The 24,827-nt window shown below is 46.5% G+C and overlaps 1 protein-coding gene across 3 annotated transcripts in view; it reads right to left on the bottom strand.

Annotated features, from left to right (window-relative positions):
* Positions 1-358: 358 nt before the first annotated feature.
* Positions 359-24,827, bottom strand: part of LOC109880178 (unconventional myosin-Vc) — a 51,061-nt gene continuing 26,592 nt past the window's right edge. For 2 of the 3 annotated variants that reach the window (XM_031801526.1, XM_031801528.1), the window contains exons 15-40: positions 22,948-23,079; positions 22,618-22,715; positions 21,990-22,076; positions 21,635-21,746; positions 21,151-21,362; positions 17,879-18,044; positions 17,591-17,737; positions 16,419-16,677; positions 14,998-15,061; positions 14,144-14,324; positions 12,335-12,428; positions 11,349-11,412; positions 11,171-11,251; positions 10,028-10,302; positions 9,865-9,928; positions 8,958-9,114; positions 8,500-8,584; positions 8,308-8,406; positions 7,858-8,012; positions 7,417-7,506; positions 7,110-7,260; positions 4,176-4,363; positions 3,131-3,228; positions 1,865-2,042; positions 1,180-1,260; positions 359-1,007 (exon numbers count right to left, since the gene is read on the bottom strand). In XM_031801526.1, coding sequence (XP_031657386.1) covers positions 852-1,007; positions 1,180-1,260; positions 1,865-2,042; positions 3,131-3,228; positions 4,176-4,363; positions 7,110-7,260; positions 7,417-7,506; positions 7,858-8,012; positions 8,308-8,406; positions 8,500-8,584; positions 8,958-9,114; positions 9,865-9,928; positions 10,028-10,302; positions 11,171-11,251; positions 11,349-11,412; positions 12,335-12,428; positions 14,144-14,324; positions 14,998-15,061; positions 16,419-16,677; positions 17,591-17,737; positions 17,879-18,044; positions 21,151-21,362; positions 21,635-21,746; positions 21,990-22,076; positions 22,618-22,715; positions 22,948-23,079 — 3,474 coding nt within the window. In that variant the 3' untranslated portion in view covers positions 359-851. Of the gene's footprint in view, positions 1,008-1,179; positions 1,261-1,864; positions 2,043-3,130; positions 3,229-4,175; positions 4,364-6,989; positions 7,066-7,109; positions 7,261-7,416; positions 7,507-7,857; positions 8,013-8,307; positions 8,407-8,499; positions 8,585-8,957; positions 9,115-9,864; positions 9,929-10,027; positions 10,303-11,170; positions 11,252-11,348; positions 11,413-12,334; positions 12,429-14,143; positions 14,325-14,997; positions 15,062-16,418; positions 16,678-17,590; positions 17,738-17,878; positions 18,045-21,150; positions 21,363-21,634; positions 21,747-21,989; positions 22,077-22,617; positions 22,716-22,947; positions 23,080-24,827 lie in introns of all 3 variants that reach the window. The other variant, XM_031801527.1, reaches the window with a different exon arrangement.

Below are 24,827 nucleotides of genomic sequence, written 5' to 3'. Positions count from 1 at the left end.
TGTTCCAGTTCCCGCCAATATCCAGCAACTTCGCACAGCCATTGAAGAGGAGTGGAACAACATCCCACACTCAACAGCCTGATTAACTCTATGTGAAGATGTGTTGCGCTGCATGAGGCAAATGGTGGTCACACCAGATACTGACCGGGTTTTCTAATCCACACCCCTACCTTTAAGGTATCTGTGACCAACAGATGTATATCTGTATTCCCAGTCAAATTAGGCACCTAATGCATTTATTTTAATTGACTGATTTCCTTATATAAACTGTAACTCCGTAAAATCTCTGAAATTTTTGTATGTTTCCGTTTATATTTTTGTTCAGAATATTATTTAAGATACAAAAATACTTCTACAGTATGATTTACAAAATATATATTTGAAAACAAAACAAAAAAAGACATTTGATGTAGTGTGCATGTTACTCCAAAACATTGAGTAGACATATTTGAATTTACTACAACAAAAAACAGCAGTTTGATATTGAGCTTAAAACTGTTTTCTGCAGAACTGCATTTCTCATCTCATCCAGCTGAGAAGTAAAGTTTCTCACTGTACTCCCAAGCATTTAGCTCTGCAACAGCATCTGCATTTACGTCACAAAATTCATCAGACGTCAGAGTAATATTTATTTCAAACTGTATTACGAGTGTAAATGAAAAACACTAATCGTTTAAAAAAAAGCTATTTGGCTACAATGGCAGTTGGTGACACCTGAGACGCTGGTAGACAGTGGCACCTCACTCCTGCCAGCCTTTCCCCCGTCATCCCTGGGATTCAAACCAGCAACCTTTAGGTTAATGGACCGCTTCTCTAAAGTCAAGGCTACCGCCTCCCCCAGAGGTCAGGGGTTAGATCCTGGTGATGAAGCCCAGTCTGAGGCTAGATGGCAGTTGTAGTAGCTCCAGGGCCTGAGAGGACGGGGTGAAGGGGAAGGTGACCTGGAAACGATACTGGGTGTCTAACATCAGCTGGGAGGATCCCCCCTCACGGTCCTGGAGCAAGCCCTGAGGACAAGGGAAATACATTATTTTCTTAAATTTAGTTCATGGAACTGGTTTTGGATTGTCTTGAATTTCCATATACTGGAACTGATGTGATTAAAATAATTTCATAATAATTCAGGTGCACATGATCCTTGTCACATGATCGAGATCGGGATGCACATTTACACCTTACCTGAACTTTGCGGACAAATGACGGTGCCACCCTTTTCTCAAAATCATCAATGGGAGTGTAAGAATTCAGAATCTTGACAATCTAGAACAAAATCATCAATGGGAGTGTAAGAATTCAGAATCTTGACAATCTAGAACAAAATCATCAATGGGAGTGTAAGAATTCAGAATCTTGACAATCTAGAACAGGACAATAAACAAGGTTCTGTCAGTGACACTGAGTAATATTGACAAAAAACAGTCAATCTAAAGTACTGCCCGTGTTAAGTATCTGTAAGGATAGGGGTACAACATTTTGTTAGCGTCTTGTCAAAGCATTATGGGTAATGTAGTACAGCAAGAAACATCAACTAGATTCAGCCGCGGGACGATCCTTTCTTGAGCGGATCGTCAGGGGACCAGAACATAATTACTAATAAATTTACAGACTGCAAATTGACCACAAGAAATACACAAACAAACAGATATATTTGACTAAAATAACTTCAAACCTTGCTTACATGTGTATACAATCACATCTCTTTATTACACGTGGGAATAGTTGAGAACTGATTTCCTAAATTAAAATCACTTAGTGCTTATTTCCTGGTGCTTTTACAGTGTTTACTGTCCAACAATAAAATGTAAAAAAATAAAAATAGTTTATTGTTAGTTGGGGAACCCTGTAGTACATAGTCCTTCAGTACCTGTACAGTGTTGAGTTCAGAGCATTGTTCTATGATTTCCTTGGCGTCGTCATCAGTGGTCTTGTTGACCTGCAGTAGCCAGGCAGCCTGACACAGAGGCTTCAGAGTTTCCATGGCACTGGTACCCTGCACGAGGTCCTTCTCCTTCAGCCACTCCTCCAGGTAACTGATGTTACACCTGCAAAACAGGTAGCCTAGCGGTTAGGGGGCATTCGGACAGTAAACGAAAAGGTCGCTGGTTCCAATCACCTGGAAAACAAACAGGTAACTGGACATTACACCTGGAAACATGTTGCTACACTACCTACAGTAGCATACAGACAGGTACCTGAAACATGTTGCTACGTTACCTAACATACAGACAGGGACCTGAAACATGTTGCTACGTTACCTAACATACAGACAGGGACCTGAAACATGTTGCTACGTTACCTAACATACAGACAGGGACCTGAAACATGTTGCTACGTTACCTAACATACAGACAGGGACCTGAAACATGTTGCTACGTTACCTAACATACAGACAGGGACCTGAAACATGTTGCTACGTTACCTAACATACAGACAGGGACCTGAAACATGTTGCTACGTTACCTAACATACAGACAGGGACCTGAAACATGTTGCTACGTTACCTAACATACAGACAGGGACCTGAAACATGTTGCTACGTTACCTAACATACAGACAGGGACCTGAAACATGTTGCTACGTTACCTAACATACAGACAGGTACCTGAAACATGTTGCTACGTTACCTAACATACAGACAGGGACCTGAAACATGTTGCTACGTTACCTAACATACAGACAGGTACCTGAAACATGTTGCTACGTTACCTAACATACAGACAGGGACCTGAAACATGTTGCTACGTTACCTAACATACAGACAGGGACCTGAAACATGTTGCTACGTTACCTAACATACAGACAGGGACCTGAAACATGTTGCTACGTTACCTAACATACAGACAGGGACCTGAAACATGTTGCTACGTTACCTAACATACAGACAGGGACCTGAAACATGTTGCTACGTTACCTAACATACAGACAGGGACCTGAAACATGTTGCTACGTTACCTAACATACAGACAGGGACCTGAAACATGTTGCTACGTTACCTAACATACAGACAGGGACCTGAAACATGTTGCTACGTTTTAACAAACGTTGTAGGAACTTTCACTGTTTGCTGGGGAGGATTTAACTTTCCATCTCTTCCTCTGTTTCTTCTTGTTCATCACACACACACACCTACCTGATCTGCATGCCCTTCCTACAGGAGCACATGTCTTTGCGTAGCAGGATGTTGTTGAGTGTGGCCGCACCCACCAGGAAGAAAGTCTGTTTCACAGCCTGTTGGGACAACACAGGGTCAGACACAAACACAGGTAGATGCGAATATAACCTGAAAATCATAGAGGCCCAATAATCGATACCTGTGCAACCCCACAATTAATCCCAAGACGGAGTTTACTCCTTTCCCCTACAGCCCCCCGACACACACACTGCTCCCCCCTCCCACCTGTCTGACCCCCCGCTCCTACCTGTCTGACCCCCCCCCCCCCGCTCCTACCTGTCTGACCAGACCCCGAGTAACCCCCCCCTCTTACCTGTCTAATCCCCCCCTCCTACCTGTCTGACCCCCCCCATCCCCAGCTCCTACCTGTTTGATCCCCCCCCATCTCCTACCTGTCTGATCCCCCCCCCCCCCATCTCCTACCTGTCTGATCCCCCCCCCCCCCCCCCATCTCCTACCTGTCTGATCCCCCCCCATCTCCTACCTGTCTGATCCCCCCCCCCATCTATTACCTGTCTGATCCCCCCCCCCCATCTCCTACCTGTCTGATCCCCCCCCCCCATCTCCTACCTGTCTGATCCCCCCCCCCCCACCTCTCTGACCCCCCTCCCTCCTACCCATCTGACCCCCCCCCATCTCCTACCTGTCTGACCCCCCCTCTACCTGTCTGACCAGACCCTGAGTGACCCCCCTCCCTACCTGTCTGACCCCCCCCCCCCCCCATCTCCTACCTGTCTGAACCCCCCCCCCACTCCTACCTGTCTGACCAGACCCTGAGTGACCCCCCCCTCCTACCCATCTGACCCCCCCTCCCTCCTACCTGTCTGACCCCCCCCACCTGTCTAATCCCCCCCTCCTACCTGTCTGACCAGACCCTGAGTGACCCCCCGTCTCCTACCTGTCTGACCCCCCCTACCTGTCTAATCCCCCCCTCCTACCTGTCTGACCAGACCCTGAGTGACCCCCCGTCTCCTACCTGTCTGCCCCCCCCCCCCCCTCCTACCTGTCTGACCAGCCCCTCCTCCATGCCGTGCTGACTCATAGTGCTGTGGTATAGACTGAGCTGCTGGAGGAGAGAAGAGATGGTGTAGATCTCCTGGTCCTCATAGATGCTGCTGGAACGCTTACGGAAACCTGTAGGCTTCATACTAGAGATTCCCTGGAGACTCTCGTGCTCCAGCATACCAGGAACTGGAGGAAACAGACACACACTCCTTATGTACAACAGGTACTGTATGCATGTGTGAATGAGTGAAAACCTTGATCAACATTTTTAACCTTTATATAACAATACTTTCTTGGATTTCTACAAATATTTAATGGAAAGTGACTATCAATGTATGTATCATATCAATGTACAGTACCATTGTAAAATAATAGTGAAGACATCAAAACTATGGAATCATGTAGTAACCAAAAAAGTGTTAAAACAAATCAAAATATATTTCATATAAGTTGCCACCCTTTGCCTTGACAGCTTTGCATTCTCTCAACCAGCTTCACGAGGTGCTGTCTCTGCCTGGCCGGTTCCCCTCTCTCCACTGGGATTCTCTGCCTCTAACCTTATTACAGGGGCTGAGTCACTGGCTTACTGGTGCTCTTACATGCCATCCCTAGCCGTGGCGGAGATGTTTGTGGGCTATACTCGGCCTTGTCTTAGGATGGTAAGTTGGTGGTTGAAGATATCCCTCTAGTGGTTTGGGGGCTGTGCTTTTGCAAAGGGGGTGGGGTTATATCCTGCCTGTTTCGCCCTGTCCGGGGGTATTGTCGGACGGGGCCACAGTGTCTCCCGACCCCTCCTGTCTCAGCCTCCAGTATTTATGCTGCAGTAGTTTATGTGTCGGGGAGCTAGGGTCCGTCTGTTATATCTGGAGTACTTCTCTGTGATTGCTATTATTTTACCATGCTGGTCATTTATGAACATTTGAACATCTTGGCCATGTTCTGTTATAATCTCCACCCGGCACAGCCAGAAGAGGACTGGCCACCCCTCAGAGCTTGGTTCCTCTAGGTTTCTTCCTAGGTTTTGGCCTTTCTAGGGAGTTTTTCCTAGCCACCGTGCTTCTACACCTGCAATGCTTGCTGTTTGGGGTTTTAGGCTGCGTTTCTGTACAGCACTTTGATATATCAGCTGATGTAAGAAGGGCTTTATAAATACATTTGATTTGAAATTAACAGGTGTGCCTTGTTAAACGGTAATTTGTGGAATTTCTTTCAACTGTTCAGAGGAGACTGTGTGAATCAGGCCTTCATGGTCGAACTGCTGCAAAGAAACCACTACTAAAGGACACCAATAAGAAGAAGAGACTTGCTTGGACCAAGAAACACGAGCAATGGACATTAGACTGGTGGAAATCTCCAAATTAGAGATTTTTGGTTCCAACCGCTGTGTCTTTGTGAGACGCAGAGTAAGTGAAAGGATAATCTCTGCATGTGTGGTTCCCACCGTGAAGCATGGAGGAGGAGGTGTGAGGGCGCTTTGCTGGTGACACGGTCAGCGATTTATTTAGAATTCAAGGCACACTAAACCAGCATGGCTACCACAGCATTCTGCAGCGATATGCCATCCCATCTGGTTTGCGCTTAGTGGGACAAGCACCCTCCTACTCCCTGTAGGAATGCCAAGAGTGTGCAAAGCTGTCATCAAGGCAAAGGGTGGCTACTTTGAAGAATCTAAAATATATTTTGATTTGTTTAACCCTTTTTTGGGAGTTACTACATGATTCCATCTGTTATTTCATAGTTTTTATGTCTTCACTATTATTCTAAAATGTAGAAAATAGTAAAAAATGAAGAAGAAAAAAACCCTGGAATGAGTAGGTGTGTCCAAACCTTTGACTGGTACTGTATATCATGTTGTTATCTTATGAGAGTAACCTACCGATCACAGGCATTAGAGCCTTCTCCATAACAGGCATTAGAGCCTTCTCCATAACAGGCATTAGAGCCTTCTCCATAACAGGCATTAGAGCCTTCTCCATAACAGGCATTAGAGCCTTCTCCATAACAGGCATTAGAGCCTTCTCCATAACAGGCATTAGAGTCTTCTCCATAACAGGCATTAGAGCCTTCTCCATAACAGGCATTAGAGCCTTCTCCATAACAGGCATTAGAGCCTTCTCCATAACAGGCATTAGAGCCTTCTCCATAACAGGCATTAGAGCCTTCTCCATAACAGGCATTAGAGCCTTCTCCATAACAGGCATTAGAGCCTTCTCCATAACAGGCATTAGAGCCTTCTCCATAACAGGCATTAGAGCCTTCTCCATAACAGGCATAAGAGCCTTCTCCATAACAGATATAAACTGGTGGTAGATCTGTCTGTGTTCAGACAAGTTGTTATCTTATGAGAGTAACCTACTGATCATAGGCATTAGAGCCTTCTCCATAACAGGCATAAGAGCCTTCTCCATAACAGGCATAAGAGCCTTCTCCATAACAGGCATAAGAGCCTTCTCCATAACAGGCATAAGAGCCTTCTCCATAACAGGCATTAGAGCCTTCTCCATAACAGATATAAACTGGTGGTAGATCTGTCTGTGTTCAGACAAGTTGTTATCTTATGAGAGTAACCTACCGATCATAGGCATTAGAGCCTTCTCCATAACAGGCATTAGAGCCTTCTCCATAACAGATATAAACTGGTGGTAGATCTGTCTGTGTTCAGACAAGTTGTTATCTTATGAGAGTAACCTACCGATCATAGGCATTAGAGCCTTCTCCATAACAGGCATTAGAGCCTTCTCCATAACAGATATAAACTGGTGGTAGATCTGTCTGTGTTCAGACAAGTTGTTATCTTATGAGAGTAACCTACCGATCATAGGCATTAGAGCCTTCTCCATAACAGATATAAACTGGTGGTAGATACGGATGGCCAGATCACTGAAGATCTGTCTGTGTTCAGACAAGTTGTTATCTTATGAGAGTAACCTACCGATCATAGGCATTAGAGCCTTCTCCATAACAGATATAAACTGGTGGTAGATACGGATGGCCAGATCACTGAAGATCTGTCTGTGTTCAGACAAGTCGAAGTTCTGCAAGCAGTTCTTTTTCTGACGCGGAGAGTTCTGTTTCATAAACTCCTGTGGAAAACGCCGGATAAAAATTTACATTTTACAATAATAAACAACAGATCTTTAGGTCAGAGTATTACTACGTAAATATGAAACAACATATGGACTGGTATATTATCTGTGGATAGAACCCCTGAAGGTGTGCTGTATAAAATAGTAGAGTACCTCCTCTCCACTGTACTGCTTCAGACAGTTGAGCATGTGGTACATGTTCGAGAGCCAGAACGACAGCAATTCAAAGTCTGCTTGGTGATCCTGAGACAGGTAAACAAATTACAACATAAAAAACAACAACAAAAATCCTGAGAACATCCGCATTTGAATGTAAACAAGGTCTTTCATTCCCCCAGGGACAAAAGAAGAAGAAGCTACAGTGAACTTACACACACAAAGAACCACAGTACATTTTGGTCTGTTATGAGTTTCCAGAGTCGTATGAAGAACTGTGAAATGCAGAACAGGAACAGGATAGAGGGCTGACCCAGCTTACCGTGATGACCTTCTTCACCACACACACACACACACACTTTGGCCTGTTATGAGTTTCCAGAGTCATATGAAGAACTGTGAAAAGCAGGAACAGAATAGAGCGCCGACCCAGCTTACCGTGATGACCTTCTTCACCCCACTGATGATGGCGTTCATCAGGGACTTGAGCTTTGCTCCGTCGTTGAGGTAGTCAGCGTGGCGGACACACATGAAGAGAAGCTGGGCGGCCATGTTGGGGATCATGTTGACCACTACCCCCCTGGGCTTCAGGTCTGCAAACATAGGACAGTTACAAACATGGGCCAGATTAACGGACACACAGGAAGAGAAGCTGGGCGGCCATGTTGGGGATCATGTTCCATTTGATGCCTAATGAACACAACCCAGTAACAGACATGTATACTGCTGCTGTTGTTTGAGATGTCACACTTTCATAGTGAGAACCAGTTGTTAGTTCATCCTCTCAGGTTCGTGTGATCTATTTTCTTAGGCCACGTAGACCTCTGGGGTCATGCGATACTTTAAAAACGACGTCAACTCCAACAAGAATGGTGACGTGTTCATTACCCAGAATTATGTATTGAATGAGCTTGGGTTCATCCTCCCTCTTGTACTCCAACATTCCGAGGTATTCTTTGGGAATAGTGGGCGCTGGCGTTTGATTGGCTGAAACCACAAAATAAACAGGAAATGAGCTGAATATCGAATGATAGATAGAATGTACCAGAAGTTTACTTTGTCAGTGCATAATCATGTTACCTTTCTCGGATGTTTGAAGACTCTTGATTTTATTTTGCAGCTTCCTTATCAACCGATCCTTCATGTCGAGCTGTTCTTCAAAGTCCTGGAATTAAACGTAAATATCACACGGACTGAATTACACACACACAGTCACAAACAGTCAGTCAAACAAACAGTCATTCAAACAGTCTCTCACAAACAGTCAGTCTCTCACAAACAGTCAAACAGTCAGTCTCTCACAAACAGTCAGTCTCTCACAAACAGTCAAACAGTCAGTCTCTCACAAACAGTCAGTCTCTCACAAACAGTCAAACAGTCAGTCTCTCACAAACAGTCAGTCTCTCACAAACAGTCAAACAGTCAGTCTCTCACAAACAGTCACAAACAGTCAGTCTCTCACAAACAGTCACAAACAGTCAGTCTCTCACAAACAGTCACAAACAAACAGTCAGTCACAAACAAAGTCAGTCACACACCATGTTCTCTGCAGTGAGTCGTGATGCCTCCTGAGTGAATCTGGTCTTGGCCTCGGTCTCAGTGTTCTTCTGTCTCCTGAGCACCTCCTCCAGCTCCTCCACTCTCCTCTCCACCTCCTCCTTCTCCCGCTCCACCTGCTCATGCTGCTCCAACAGCCTGAACAGAGAGGTTAGGGGGTCAGTCGAGATCAGAATAGTAATGACGGCTTGATTGTGGTTGAGCTGGTAAGGGTGTGGTGCTAGCATGTCGAGATAGTGGTTGTGGGTTCAATTCCCGTTGGGATTGAGATATAGATACACACACACACAGTGTAAATGTATGCACTCACTGTCCTGCAAGTCGCTTTGGATAAAAGCATCTGCAGACAATGGAATATTGTTATATGATTTCAGGGCTTGAGGATATACTACCGTACTACTACTACTGTATATACTACTACTACCGTACTACTACTACCGTACTACTACTACCGTACTACTACTACTACCGTACTACTACTACTACCGTACTACTACTACCACCGTACATACTACTACCGTACAACTACTACCGTACTACTACTACCGTACATACTACTACCGTACATACTACTACCGTACATACTACTACCGTACAACTACTACCGTACAACTACTACCGTACATACTACTACCGTACAACTACCGTACTACTACTGTATATACTACCGTACTACTACTGTATATACTACCGTACTACTACTACTACCGTACTACTACTACTACTACTACCACCGTATATACTACCGTACTACTACTACTACCGTATATACTACCGTACTACTACTACTACCGTATATACTACCGTACTACTACTACTACTACCACCGTATATACTACCGTACTACTACTACTACCGTATATACTACCACCGTATATACTACCGTACCTGCGTTGGGAGGCTTCCTCTTCAACATTCATCTGAAGCTTTTTTGATATCTCCTCAATTTGTTCTAAAAAAGAGAAAAAAAAGAAGATAAATGATTGTAATGACTTCCTGAGTTGACCCCGAACCTAGAGGTCGAAGTGATGGTGTAGTGTACTGTGTCTACCTGTCATCCCTCTGGTCTGCTCCTCCAGTTGCTCCTCCAGTTCCTGTTTATGTCGTTGTAGCTCTGACACCGTCTGCTTCAGTTCCGGTATGACCATGTTTTCCTGGTTCAGTCTGGTCACTTCCTGGCCGATGCTGTCGTTGACAGACATTTTTTCTTGGAACAGTTTCTGCAGCTGATTGTTTTCGTTCTGCAGGTGTTCCACCTTGAACGTCAGCCCCTCTACCTGGCTGTCGGAGACCTCTTTCTGTTCCTTCTGCTTTCTCTCCAGCACTCTGGCGGCAGACAGACGAACAGACAAACACAGTCACAAACAAGTCACACAGTCAGTCACAAACACACAGTCAGACCAGTGTCAGACAGACAACCAACCAGTGTCAGACAGACGAACAGACAAACACTCACACACAGTCACAAACAAGTCACACAGTCAGTCACAAACACACAGTCAGACCAGTGTCAGACAGCTTAATTCACTAGCCTTGGATGTCAAATGATCACCGTGTGAAATAGAGATGTCTATTTTCTAAACACTCAGTAAGGTTTATTGCTCACATTAGGGCAGAACGGCCATGTGAATCCTTACAGTAGCAGTGCTAACATTCTGTCACGTAGCAGTGCTAACATTCTGTCACGTAGCAGTGCTAACATTCTGTCACGTAGCAGTGCTAACATTCTGTCACGTAGCAGTGCTAACATTCTGTCACGTAGCAGTGCTAACATTCTGTCACGTAGCAGTGCTAACATTCTGTCACGTAGCAGTGCTAACATTCTGTCACGTAGCAGCTGCTTTCATCCACAGACACTTTCAGCATAGTGAGTGTATACATTTTTTGTACATGTGAGCTCTGTGGGAATTGAACCCACAACCTTGGGATTGCAAGCATCACGACAATGACCATACAGTAGTTCTTTTTGGGAGACAACAAACTGATCTGGGACCAGTAGGGGTTTGTGGAGACAGCACAAACTGATCTGGGACCAGTAGGGGTTTGTGGAGACAGCACAAACTGATCTGGGACCAGTAGGGGTTTGTGGAGACAGCACAAACTGATCTGGGACCAGTAGGGGTTTGTGGAGACAGCACAAACTGATCTGGGACCAGTAGGGGTTTGTGGATGGGAAAAACCAAACGTGTCAGACCTGGTAGCTTTCTGCAGCCCATCAAAAGCCGTCAACAGATCCCCAGCTTCATATATCTGTTCTGGCCCATCGGAGGCCAACCTTTTAACAAAAAAACATGTAAACTGGATTGAACCTCTCATTGTCCAAAATATGTATAGAGAATAATATAGTTACATATGTATAGAAATTACACTACCTGGAAATGACCTCCTCTTCCATCATGCCACCAAGAAGTTGTCTTGTAATCACACTCATCTTAGCTATAGGAAAAGAGTCACAAACGATCATGGCCTGGCAACAAAACGATCACGGCCTGGCGACAAAATCTTTTGGAAGCACTTCATCCTTTTTTCACACTATCATGCCGACCTGAACCACCCTGTACTCGACAACCTGAACCACCCTGTTACTGAACCTGAACCACCCTGTTACTGAACCTGAACCACCCTGTTACTGAACCTGAACCACCCTGTTACTGAACCTGAACCACCCTGTTACTGAACCTGAACCACCCTGTTACTGAACCTGAACCACCCTGTTACTGAACCTGAACCACCCTGTTACTGAACCTGAACCACCCTGTTACTGAACCTGAACCACCCTGTTACTGAACCTGAACCACCCTGTTACTGAACCACCCTGTTACTGAACCACCCTGTTACTGAACCACCCTGTTACTGAACCACCCTGTTACTGAACCACCCTGTTACTGAACCACCCTGTTACTGAACCGGAGCTGAACCACCCTGTTACTGAACCGGAGCTGAACCACCCTGTTACTGAACCGGAGCTGAACCACCCTACTACTGAACCGGAGCTGAACCACCCTACACTGTACCAGACCTGAACCATACTGGACCTGAACCATACTGGACTGGACCTGAACCACCCTGTACTGTACCTGACCCACCCTGTACTGTACCTGACCCACCCTGTACTGTACCTGACCCACCCTGTACTGTACCTGACCCACACTGTACTGTACCTGACCCACACTGTACTGTACCTGACCCACACTGTACTGTACCTGACCCACACTGTACCTGAACTTACACCACACTGGACTGGCTCGGATATATTTTTTTCACATTGTCCTTTCCACTGCATCAGCAACTATGGTGGATGGGTAGCCAGACAGTATAGGGCACAGTAGTAAGAATTAACAGAGTAGACCTACTGTACCTATCGCTTCTTCTGACTGCCCCTTCATTCTCCGGTCCAGATCATCTCTCTGGGTTTGGAGGTTATGAAGATCCTTCCGTAACTCAGGTATAACCTTGGAAGAGGAAAATCAATCAATGAACTAACCACCCAATCAATCAATACATCAGTCAAGTAATCCTTCACCCTTTGAACCTCACCTTGACATGCTTGGTGAGCTGTACGACCAATGACCTCACCTTGACTTGCTTGTGAGCTGTACGACCAAATGACCTCACCTTGACTTGCTTGGTGAGCTGTACGACCAAATGACCTCACCTTGACATGCTTGGTGAGCTGTATGACCAAATGACCTCACCTTGACATGCTTGGTGAGCTGTACGACCAATGACCTCACCTTGACGTGCATGGTGAGCTGTACGACCAATGACCTCACCTTGACATGCTTGGTGAGCTGTACGACCAAATGACCTCATCTTGACATGCTTGGTGAGCTGTACGACCAAATGACCTCACCTTGACATGCTTGGTGAGCTGTACGACCAAATGACCTCACCTTGACGTGCTTGGTGAGCTGTACGACCAAATGACCTCACCTTGACGTGCATGGTGAGCTGTACGACCAATGACCTCACCTTGACGTGCATGGTGAGCTGTATGACCAAATGACCTCACCTTGACATGCTTGTGAGCTGTACGACCAATGACCTCACCTTGACATGCTTGGTGAGCTGTACGACCAAATGACCTCACCTTGACATGCTTGGTGAGCTGTACGACCAAATGACCTCACCTTGACATGCTTGGTGAGCTGTACGACCAAATGACCTCACCTTGACGTGCTTGGTGAGCTGTACGACCAAATGACCTCACCTTGACGTGCATGGTGAGCTGTACGACCAATGACCTCACCTTGACGTGCATGGTGAGCTGTATGACCAAATGACCTCACCTTGACATGCTTGGTGAGCTGTATGACCAAATGACCTCACCTTGACATGCTTGGTGAGCTGTATGACCAAATGACCTCACCTTGACATGCTTGGTGAGCTGTACGACCAAATGACCTCACCTTGACATGCTTGGTGAGCTGTACGACCAAATGACCTCACCTTGACGTGCATGGTGAGCTGTACGACCAATGACCTCACCTTGACGTGCATGGTGAGCTGTACGACCAATGACCTCACCTTGACGTGCATGGTGAGCTGTACGACCAATGACCTCACCTTGACGTGCATGGTGAGCTGTATGACCAAATGACCTCACCTTGACGTGCATGGTGAGCTGTACGACCAATGACCTCACCTTGACGTGCATGGTGAGCTGTATGACCAAATGACCTCACCTTGACATGCTTGGTGAGCTGTATGACCAAATGACCTCACCTTGACATGCTTGGTGAGCTGTACGACCAAATGACCTCACCTTGACATGCTTGGTGAGCTGTACGACCAAATGACCTCACCTTGACATGCTTGGTGAGCTGTACGACCAAATGACCTCACCTTGACGTGCATGGTGAGCTGTACGACCAATGACCTCACCTTGACGTGCATGGTGAGCTGTACGACCAATGACCTCACCTTGACGTGCATGGTGAGCTGTACGACCAATGACCTCACCTTGACGTGCATGGTGAGCTGTATGACCAAATGACCTCACCTTGACTTGCTTGGTGAGCTGTACAACCAATGACCTCACCTTGACATGCTTGGTGAGCTGTACAACCAAATGACCTCACCTTGACATGCTTGTGAGCTATACGACCAATTGACCTCACCTTGACGTGCATGGTGAGCTGTACGACCAATGACCTTTGAACCTCACCTTGACGTGCTTGGTGAGCTGTATGACCTGGTCCTGTAGATCAGTGTTGACCTGTGCCCCCTCCTCCGTCTGTCTCTGCAGGCGGACTCTCTCCTCCTTCAGCCTCCTGTTCTCCTCCCTCAGAATCTCCACCTCCTTCTCATGGTCCTCCTTCTGCAGGTCAAGGTTGTTCTCTGCAATCCTGAGAAACTAAACTAGATCAATATCGTGTCCTTTTCACAACACTGGACCTGACCTGAACAACACTGTACTTACCCATACTGGACCTGACCATTACTGGACTGGACCTGACCATTACTGGACTGGCTCAGACCATTACTGGACTGGCTCAGACCCATACTGGACTGGCTCAGACCCATACTGGACTGGCTCAGACCCATACTGGACTGGCTCAGACCCATACTGGACTGGCTCAGACCCATACTGGACTGGCTCAGACCCATACTGGACTGGCTCAGACCCATACTGGACTGGCTCAGACCCATACTGGACTGGCTCAGACCCATACTGGACTGGCTCAGACCCATACTGGACTGGCTCAGACCCATACTGGACTGGCTCAGACCCATACTGGACTGGCTCTGACCCATACTGGACTGGCTCTGACCCATACTGGACTGGCCCTGACCCATACTGGACTGGCCCTGACCCATACTGGACTGGCCCTGACCCATACTGGACTGGCCCTGACCCATACTGGACTGGCCCCGACCCATACTGGACTGGCTCAGATATTCCCACTGTTCCTGCTACTATGGTGGATGAGTAACCAGGCCAGCCCAGTACAGCTTAGCTTGGTATAGGTCGGCTCAGAAGTTTTAAAAAACGGTATAGGTACACGAAGCAACTCTTACTTCCTCAATCTTTCTTCTCGTTCCAGATCTTCTTTCAGAGTAGTCTTGATTTGATCGAAGCCATCTAGAAATTAAAGAAGTGAAACACAGTATAAAATTACTATAAGGGGATAATATTCTGGACCCATACTTGTAGGTTTGGGTGATGTCAACCTCTGTCCAATCGTGATTAAGTGCCCATAAAACATGGTGATATAAAGATGGTATCGCCCCTTATTGGCAAGAAATACCTTTTTAAAAGACAGCTAGCGCAAGCTCACATGCTACGGGAGGGACGAGAGGATTCATGACTAAATATATTTTGGAGCTAAACAATACTTTTTTTTGTCGCCTCTGTTGGAGCTGTGGCACGAAAGTGGTGTGTGTGTGTGTGTGTGTGTGTGTGTCGATGGATGGACGGACGGACGGGGGTTGTGAAATCATCAAGGGCCCGGCTGAAGAGCACATAACTCTGCTGTCCCCCACAACTGGCTGATTATTAATTTATTCAAATTTGTAGGTCTAGGCTTCTATATTTGTAGATAGCCTACAACCTATGGAAATTCAATTTCACCTCTTGTTACCTGTAATATTTATCCTTCAAAATAAAGCGGTGATAGAAAATGGCCGATAGAGAGACTGACCTTCAAAATGGTTCCCATTTGAAAACTGCAACTTTAGGACATGACCCACTTTATTAGAATAGGGGAAGAAAAAAAAAAATCTTTGTAACTTTAGCTTTAGTAGGATTCGTTTTTTGGTTGTTTTTTTTTGGTTCACAAGGAAGAAGGATACATACATCTATAATACACTAAGCTTTGCTCAACGGTAAAGCTTTGTTCAAAAAAATAAAAAACTGCTTGTTCAATTGTTCTCTCTTGCTATTGGTCGTTTTACCTCTCATTATTACCTATTGTGTCCTAGCTTATTCAAAACCATTTCAAACTGTCTGATACATGTGTTGTTTGATCATGAAGTAGCATGGAGGGAGAATGCCAGCCAGCATGCATAAAAACTGAAGTCATATTCATATCGAATTGAGGCGACGAAAAATACAAAATGAGGCTTTTAAAATAGAGTATGTTACATGGCGAAAATCATTGACATTGAGAGAGAGAGAAAAAAAAAATGACATTTTGCTTTACTCTTGTATTCTGTAAATGGTTTATAACATATTTATTGAGGCTCTTTACGGTGTGGTGCCAGTAAAGTTGAAATAGGCTGTAGTCACCATCGACGAGGGCTCTTAATTATCTTCGATATCTGACACTATCGAAATATCACCCAATCCTAATCCATAGTAACAGTGTTATCCAGCTCGGTGGACCAAGATCATATATGCCAGTGCAATCCTGAACTAGACTACTGACCACCTTCTTTTTTTTTCTTTACGAGGTTTAAAAAGAGAGAACAATCTGAGCCATCATTTCCTTCCTCTTTACCTTTCATCTCTGTTGCTGTATCGGCAAGCTTCTTTTCCAAGTCCTGTTTTTGCACGATGAACCCGTCTTTTTCCTGTTGAAGCTGGGCGATCGTCTTGGCGGCGTCCTCCTTGCTCTTCTTCGATCGCTCCTCTAGCGAGGCCTTCTCAGTGGCTGATTTCCCCAGCTGGGCCTCCAGACTGTGCAGCTTGTCGAGACCTTGGGCGTGAGCACCGGCCAGACTTGTCAGCCTCTCGAGCAACCCACAGTTCTCTTTGCCCTGGAAGGACAGACATCAAAGAAATGCTATACAGTGGTGTTTCTTGACCTCACGAGTTGAGTGACTAAACACTATGGTCTAGTCAGAGATCATGAGTTGAGACTAAGACCCAGACCAGAAAATGTATCCCATCAACACCATCTGCTACATTTCAAGTTAGCTGTGGAGTGAGTTTACAGTACGTTCTCTGTTACTCCACCCCACCTCGTCCAACAAGACTCCACCCCACCTCGTCCAACAAGACTCCACCCCACTCACCCCACCTCGTCCAACAAGACTCCACCCCACTAACCCCACCTCGTCCAACAAGACTCCACCCCACTAACCCCACCTCGTCCAACAAGACTCCACCCCACTAACCCCACCTCGTCCAACAAGACTCCACCCCACTAACCCCACCTCGTCCAACAAGACTCCACCCCACTAACCCCACCTCGTCCAACAAGACTCCACCCCACTAACCCCACCTCGTCCAACAAGACTCCACCCCACTAACCCCACCTCGTCCAACAAGACTCCACCCCACTCACCCCACCTCGTCCAACAAGACTCCACCCCACTCACCCCACCTCGTCCAACAAGACTCCACCCCACTAACCCCACCTCGTCCAACCAGACTCCACCCCACTAACCCCACCTCGTCCAACAAGACTCCACCCCACTAACCCCACCTCGTCCAACAAGACTCCACCCCACTAACCCCACCTCGTCCAACAAGACTCCACCCCACTAACCCCACCTCGTCCAACAAGACTCCACCCCACTAACCCCACCTCGTCCAACAAGACTCCACCCCACTAACCCCACCTCGTCCAACAAGACTCCACCCCACTAACCCCACCTCTTCCAACAAGACTCCACCCCACCTCTTCCAGGTCAGTGTTGTACTGTTTTTTTGGGGGGGCGTTCTAACCTGATCCTCCAGTTTCTTCCTGAGCTGCTGGCACCGGTAGGAGAGCTGCACGTTGTGTACCAGGCGCCGCAGGGTCTGGAAGCGTCTCCTGGCGAGCCACGCCCGGGCGTACTTCTGTAAGATCAGTGCTTTCTGCACCTCCACCATCTGAGAGTTGACACACACAGACGCATTAATAAAAACAGACTACTGACATCTAGTCAAATTCCCAATGCGGTCTCAGCTGGTAGATAGATTTGATTTAGCTGTAGCTATCAACACTATTTCAGATAGAACACAGCACAATACCTTTTTATAGCGTTTTCTGGCGATCCAGCCTCTAGTGAAGGCCTGGATGATGATTGAGGAGGACCGGACCATTCTAAAGATCTGTCTGGTGAGATGACCTCTCCAGTACCTCTGAATGACCACGGCAGCCCAGCCCTGTTTCAACGCTGCAGCCGTCACCGATTTACTAGAGAGACGGGGAGAGACGACCACGATCCTTCTAATATGGATCTCAATATTCCCACAATGCCAAGGAGGAGGAGGAGGAGGAAGGGTGAAAAGAAGAAGAGGCTAACAGCATGTGATAACTACCATCTTTTGTGGATTGGGGTTATCAATCCTTGGTTCCAAATATTGGGGAAGATGTCTGAGCTGAGAATGATGTTAAAAGAGTTTAAGTATGGCCTTCCGCAGTGGTCTAGAGTGTCTCATCGCACACTAGGGACTCCTGTGGCGGGCCGGGCGTAGTGCACGCTAACCAGGTCGCCAGGTGCACGGTGTTTCCTCCAACACATTGGTGCGGCTGGCTGGTTGGATGCACTCTGTGTTAAGAAGCAGTGCGGCTTGGTTGGGTTGTGTTTCGGAGGACACATGGCTTTCGACCTTAGTACAACTCCCGTTCGGGCTCGGGAGAGACTAACAATTGGATACCACAAAATTGGGGAGAAAAGGGGGTAAATAAAATAAAATAAAATAAATGTAATTGTCAATTGTAATTCATGGACTGTATCATTTCATTTGAGGATACCATCAACACCACAGCCCTTTTTGGGTTGGAGGGTTTGTATTTTGTCCTGTAGTTCAATGTAATTGGAGAATCCAGTGGGTTCTGGTCGTCTTTAATAGTTGATTCTAAGATTTGTAATTTATCATGTGTTTTTCTGTTTGTTCTTTGTTATAGAGCCAAAAAGATTAGAGAAGTGGTTTACGAACACATCTACATTTTGGATAGATCGAACATCTCTGGAGATGTCCAACCAACCATCCAACCTGACAGATCTTGAGAGGACCTGCAGAGAATAAAATTAGAGAAACTCCCCAAATACAGGTGTGCCAAGCTTGTAGCGTCAAACCCAAGAAGACTCAAGACTATAATCGCTGCCAAAGGTGCTTCAACAAAGTACTGAGTAAAAGGTCAGAATACTTCTGTAACTGTGATATCAGTTTTTAATTTTTTATAAATAAAACAAAAGTATAAAAATGTGTTTTTCCTTTGTCATTATGGGGTATCGTGTGTAGATTGATGAGGGGGGGAAAAAACAATGTCACCCATTTTATAATAAGGCTGTAACGTAACAAAATGTGGAAAAAGTCAAGGGGTCTGAATACTTTCCGTCCGTCCGTCCACGACACACACCGAATCAGTCTACTGTCTGTTGTAGTGGTTGGGAAGACACTCACCGTCTCAGTCTACTGTCTGTTGTAGTGGTTGGGAAGACACTCACCGTATCAGTCTACTGCCTGTTGTAGTGGTTGTGAAGACACTCACCGTCTCAGTCTACTGTCTGTTGTAGTGGTTGTGAAGACACTCACCGTCTCAGTCTACTGCCTGTTGTAGTGGTTGTGAAGACACTCACCGAATCAGTCTACTGTCTGTTGTAGTGGTTGGGAAGACACTCACCGTCTCAGTCTACTGTCTGTTGTAGTGGTTGGGAAGACACTCACCGTCTCAGTCTACTGTCTGTTGTAGTGGTTGGGAAGACACTCACCGTCTCAGTCTACTGTCTGTTGTAGTGGTTGGGAAGACACTCACCGTATCAGTCTACTGCCTGTTGTAGTGGTTGTGAAGACACTCACCGTCTCAGTCTACTGCCTGTTGTAGTGGTTGTGAAGACACTCACCGTATCAGTCTACTGTCTGTTGTAGTGGTTGGGAAGACACTCACCGTCTCAGTCTACTGCCTGTTGTAGTGGTTGGGAAGACACTCACCGTCTCAGTCTACTGCCTGTTGTAGTGGTTGGGAAGACACTCACCGTATCAGTCTACTGCCTGTTGTAGTGGTTGTGAAGACACTCACCGTATCAGTCTACTGCCTGTTGTAGTGGTTGTGAAGACACTCACCGTATCAGTCTACTGCCTGTTGTAGTGGTTGGGAAGACACTCACCGTCTCAGTCTACTGCCTGTTGTAGTGGTTGTGAAGACACTCACCGTCTCAGTCTACTGCCTATTGTAGTGGTTGGGAAGACACTCACCGTCTCAGTCTACTGCCTGTTGTAGTGGTTGGGAAGACACTCACCGTCTCAGTCTACTGTCTGTTGTAGTGGTTGGGAAGACACTCACCGTCTCAGTCTACTGTCTGTTGTAGTGGTTGGGAAGACACTCACCGTCTCAGTCTACTGCCTGTTGTAGTGGTTGGGAAGACACTCACCGTCTCAGTCTACTGCCTGTTGTAGTGGTTGGGAAGACACTCACCGTCTCAGTCTACTGCCTGTTGTAGTGGTTGTGAAGACACTCACCGTCTCAGTCTACTGCCTGTTGTAGTGGTTGTGAAGACACTCACCGTCTCAGTCTACTGCCTGTTGTAGTGGTTGTGAAGACACTCACCGTCTCAGTCTACTGCCTGTTGTAGTGGTTGGGAAGACACTCACCGTCTCAGTCTACTGCCTGTTGTAGTGGTTGGGAAGACACTCACCGTCTCAGTCTACTGCCTGTTGTAGTGGTTGGGAAGACACTCACCGTATCAGTCTACTGCCTGTTGTAGTGGTTGTGAAGACACTCACCGTATCAGTCTACTGCCTGTTGTAGTGGTTGGGAAGACACTCACCGTATCAGTCTACTGTCTGTTGTAGTGGTTGTGAAGACACTCACCGTCTCAGTCTACTGCCTGTTGTAGTGGTTGTGAAGACACTCACCGTCTCAGTCTACTGTCTGTTGTAGTGGTTGTGAAGACACTCACCGTCTCAGTCTACTGCCTGTTGTAGTGGTTGGGAAGACACTCACCGTCTCAGTCTACTGTCTGTTGTAGTGGTTGGGAAGACACTCACCGTCTCAGTCTACTGCCTGTTGTAGTGGTTGTGAAGACACTCACCGTCTCAGTCTACTGCCTGTTGTAGTGGTTGGGAAGACACTCACCGTATCAGTCTACTGCCTGTTGTAGTGGTTGTGAAGACACTCACCGTCTCAGTCTACTGCCTGTTGTAGTGGTTGTGAAGACACTCACCGTCTCAGTCTACTGCCTGTTGTAGTGGTTGTGAAGACACTCACCGTCTCAGTCTACTGCCTGTTGTAGTGGTTGTGAAGACACTCACCGTCTCAGTCTACTGCCTGTTGTAGTGGTTGTGAAGACACTCACCGTATCCGTCTCTGTCCGCGGACGTACTGTTGCAGGATGATGGCCGCCTCCCTCATACGGAGGAACGTCCTCCTGTGGCTCCACCCCCTCACATGCTTCTGGATGGTCACACACGCCCCTCGGAGACGGTCCAATCGCAACTTCTCCAAGTACGCCACCTGACCCGCTCGGAAGAAGATCTTGGTCCGGCCAAACTTGTACTGGTTGGAGTCCTGGGAAAGCGGTTTGCAAAAAGGACCTTTATATAAAAAGAACAGATCGACCTGGATCTACGCCGCAACAGATTCACCAAGGAGACAGTTCAGCGTTGTGTTTAAAAGCACATGCACAACTCTTGCCTTTTCATCGATGTCAACGGGAGACTTTCAACTAATATTCTAAAAGTTAAGAACACAGATCAGAAGACTGCTATAAAAGCAAGCAAGCAGGGGGACGGGGACGGGGGGAGGTTGACTCACATCTCCTGTATACGTTCAACCCTCACCTGAATCAGCCTCTGCAGCACCGTCCTACAAGTCTGCTTCTTGTCGGTGAGAACCAGCTCCTGTTGGCTCATCAGTATACTGTACCGGCTGTAGAACTCTATGTAGGTCCACCTGACCAATCAGAACACAGTTCAGTTAATACAAAAAGGTTAAGCTTGTAAGGACGTTTCCCGGGACACAGAAAAGTCCTGGACTAAAAAGCACTTTCAACAAAGATTCTCAAAAAAAAGAAGAGAAAAGAGCGTCGTTTTTAGTCCAGGACTGATGAATCTGTACTCGGGGAAACTGGCCTGTAGATTTCACTGCTGTGTTACTGTTGGAAGTATGGAGGGGTGGATGCTGGTTTAGGATCACCTGGAGGGGTAGCTCTGAGCGCTGATGTGAATGGTCTCCAGGACTCCACACGCCCTCAGCTGCTGGACCACCCGCTTAGAGTCATACCTGACGAGACATAAAGACACACTCCGGGATATCAAGATGACTTATTGAGAAACACCCCCAGGACACACTCTGGGATATCAAGATGACGTATTGAGAAACACCCCCAAGACACACTGGGATATCAAGAAGACGTATTGAGAAACACCCCCAGGACACACTCCGGGATATCAAGAAGACGTATTGAGAAACACCCCCAAGACACACTGGGATATCAAGAAGACGTATTGAGAAACACCCCCAGGACACACTCCGGGATATCAAGAAGACGTATTGAGAAACATCCAACACACAAAGACTTCAGAATGAACCCTTTGAAGAGACCAAAGTACTGGAGTCTTGCCACAGATTTCAAGCCTCATTTTACACATCATGCAATACTAAACTACAAATACAGTCCAGAGCTCATAAGAGACTGATCTCTCATGGGACAGGGCACAGTGACAACACAGACTACAGTAGCAGAAGATCGTTTGCGGTTTTTAATGACCTCATCCCGACGGACGTAGAGTATCAAGTAGGTACCGTGCTCGGGCCTACTTACTCGAATGGCATCTTTTCCTCGTTGGGCTTGATGCAGCGTACGTAGTGAGGAGTGGTGGCGTTCAGCGTCTCCATCAGCAGGTACAGAGAACTGCGGAACTAGAAGGAAACACAGTGTCACATACATAGAGAGGATACAGACAGACTTGTCAAGGTCCAAGCTCTATTACACATACCAATCGCAAGAAAAGGTAGTCGGCTAAATGACTTTCATTTGACAATAAAAATAAAAAAAGTCTGTACAATATGTTGTTTTAATGATAAGTATAGTAATTCTATTTGTGTTTATTGGTTTCTTTTCTAAGCGATGTAAACATGATTGGTCACCTACCTTCTCCCCCACGGTGGTCCTGAGATTCTTATTGGTTGGCTTCACCCCCGGTCGGGCAGGTCTCACTTTAATGCCTTTACTGCCCACTCCGCCTGGCTCCTCCTCCAGGAAGAAGTTGGCCAGGAGAGGAAACTGATAGGTGTCAGGGAATAGAATGAGTCATACATAACAGTCCAGTATGTGTAACAGTTTAGCTTCCGTCCCTCTCATCGCCCTTACCTGGGCTCGAACCAGGGACCCTCTGCACACAAATCAACAACAGCCACCCACGAAGCATCGTTCCCCATCGCTCCACAAAAGCCTCGGCCCTTGCAGAGCAAAGGGGGAACAACTACTTCCAAGGTCTCAGAGCGAGTGACGTCACTGATTGAAACACTATTTAGCGCACACCGCTAACTAAGCTAGCCGTTTCACATCCGTTACCTCAGCACCACCGCTAACTAAGCTAGCCGTTTCACATCCGTTACCTCAGCACCACTGCTAACTAAGCTAGCCGTTTCACATCCGTTACCTCAGCACCACCGCTAACTAAGATAGCCGCTTCACATCCGTTACACTCGGTTCAAACAAGATATGTTTAAAACATGTAATAAGACTAGTATGTAGAGTAGAGCAACTTTATTTGAAGTAAACATGAAATAGACATGAAATGGGCACATCTTGGTTCCTGGAGCTAAGACCTTGTACTACGGTGAAGGATTTCAGCCAATGAGGACGGCTGCTGCTGTCGTAGTGCACGTGACACCAGAAGAGGCCTGGCCACCCCACATAGCCTGGATCCTCTCTAGGTTTCTTCCTAGGTTCCCGGCCTTTCTAGGGAGTTTTTCCTAGCCACTGTGCTTCTACACCAGCTTTGCTTGCTGTTTGGGGTTTTAGGCTGGGTTTCTGTACAGCTCTTTGAGATATCAGCTGATGTACGAAGGGCTTTATAAATACATTTGATTTGAAATTACATTTAAAAAAAAGAGTAAATCAGAACTAATGAAACTGGGTTTTATGGAGCTGATCCAACACCCCTAAAAGGCTATGAAAAGCCTCCAATTATATCTGGTGCCGCTCTGAGTCGCAGCTGTGAAATGTTTCAGCTCTTAACACTTTATATCTGGCTTAAATACTACTGCCACTCGGTTGGCGTGACTTTAAATACTACTGCCACTGGGTTGGCGTGACTTTAAATACTACTGCCACTGGGTTGGCGTGACTTTAAATACTACTGCCACTGGGTTGGCGTGACTTTAAATACTACTGCCACTGGGTTGGCGTGACTTTAAATACTACTGCCACTGGGTTGGCGTGACTTTAAATACTACTGCCACTGGGTTGGCGTGACTTTAAATACTACTGCCACTGGGTTGGCGTGACTTTAAATACTACTGCCACTGGGTTGGCGTGACTTTAAATACTACTGCCACTGGGTTGGCGTGACTTTAAATACTACTGCCACTGGGTTGGCGTGACTTTAAATACTACTGCCACTGGGTTGGCGTGACTTTAAATACTACTGCCACTGGGTTGGCGTGACTTTAAATACTACTGCCACTGGGTTGGCGTGACTTTAAATACTACTGCCACTGGGTTGGCGTGACTTTAAATACTACTGCCACTGGGTTGGCGTGACTTTAAATACTACTGCCACTGGGTTGGCGTGACTTTAAATACTACTGCCACTGGGTTGGCGTGACTTTAAATACTACTGCCACTGGGTTGGCGTGACTTTAAATACTACTGCCACTGGGTTGGCGTGACTTTAAATACTACTGCCACTGGGTTGGCGTGACTTTAAATACTACTGCCACTCGGTTGGCGTGACTTTAAATACTACTGCCACTCGGTTGGCATGACTTTAAATACTACTGCCACTCGGTTGGCATGACTTTAAA

This window comes from Oncorhynchus kisutch, linkage group LG22, assembly GCF_002021735.2.
Source record: "Oncorhynchus kisutch isolate 150728-3 linkage group LG22, Okis_V2, whole genome shotgun sequence".
In the NCBI taxonomy this organism is placed as follows: Eukaryota; Metazoa; Chordata; class Actinopteri; order Salmoniformes; family Salmonidae; genus Oncorhynchus; species Oncorhynchus kisutch.
The sequence above is the reverse complement of the archived record's forward strand: the minus strand, read 5'-3'. Positions and strand labels throughout refer to the sequence as shown.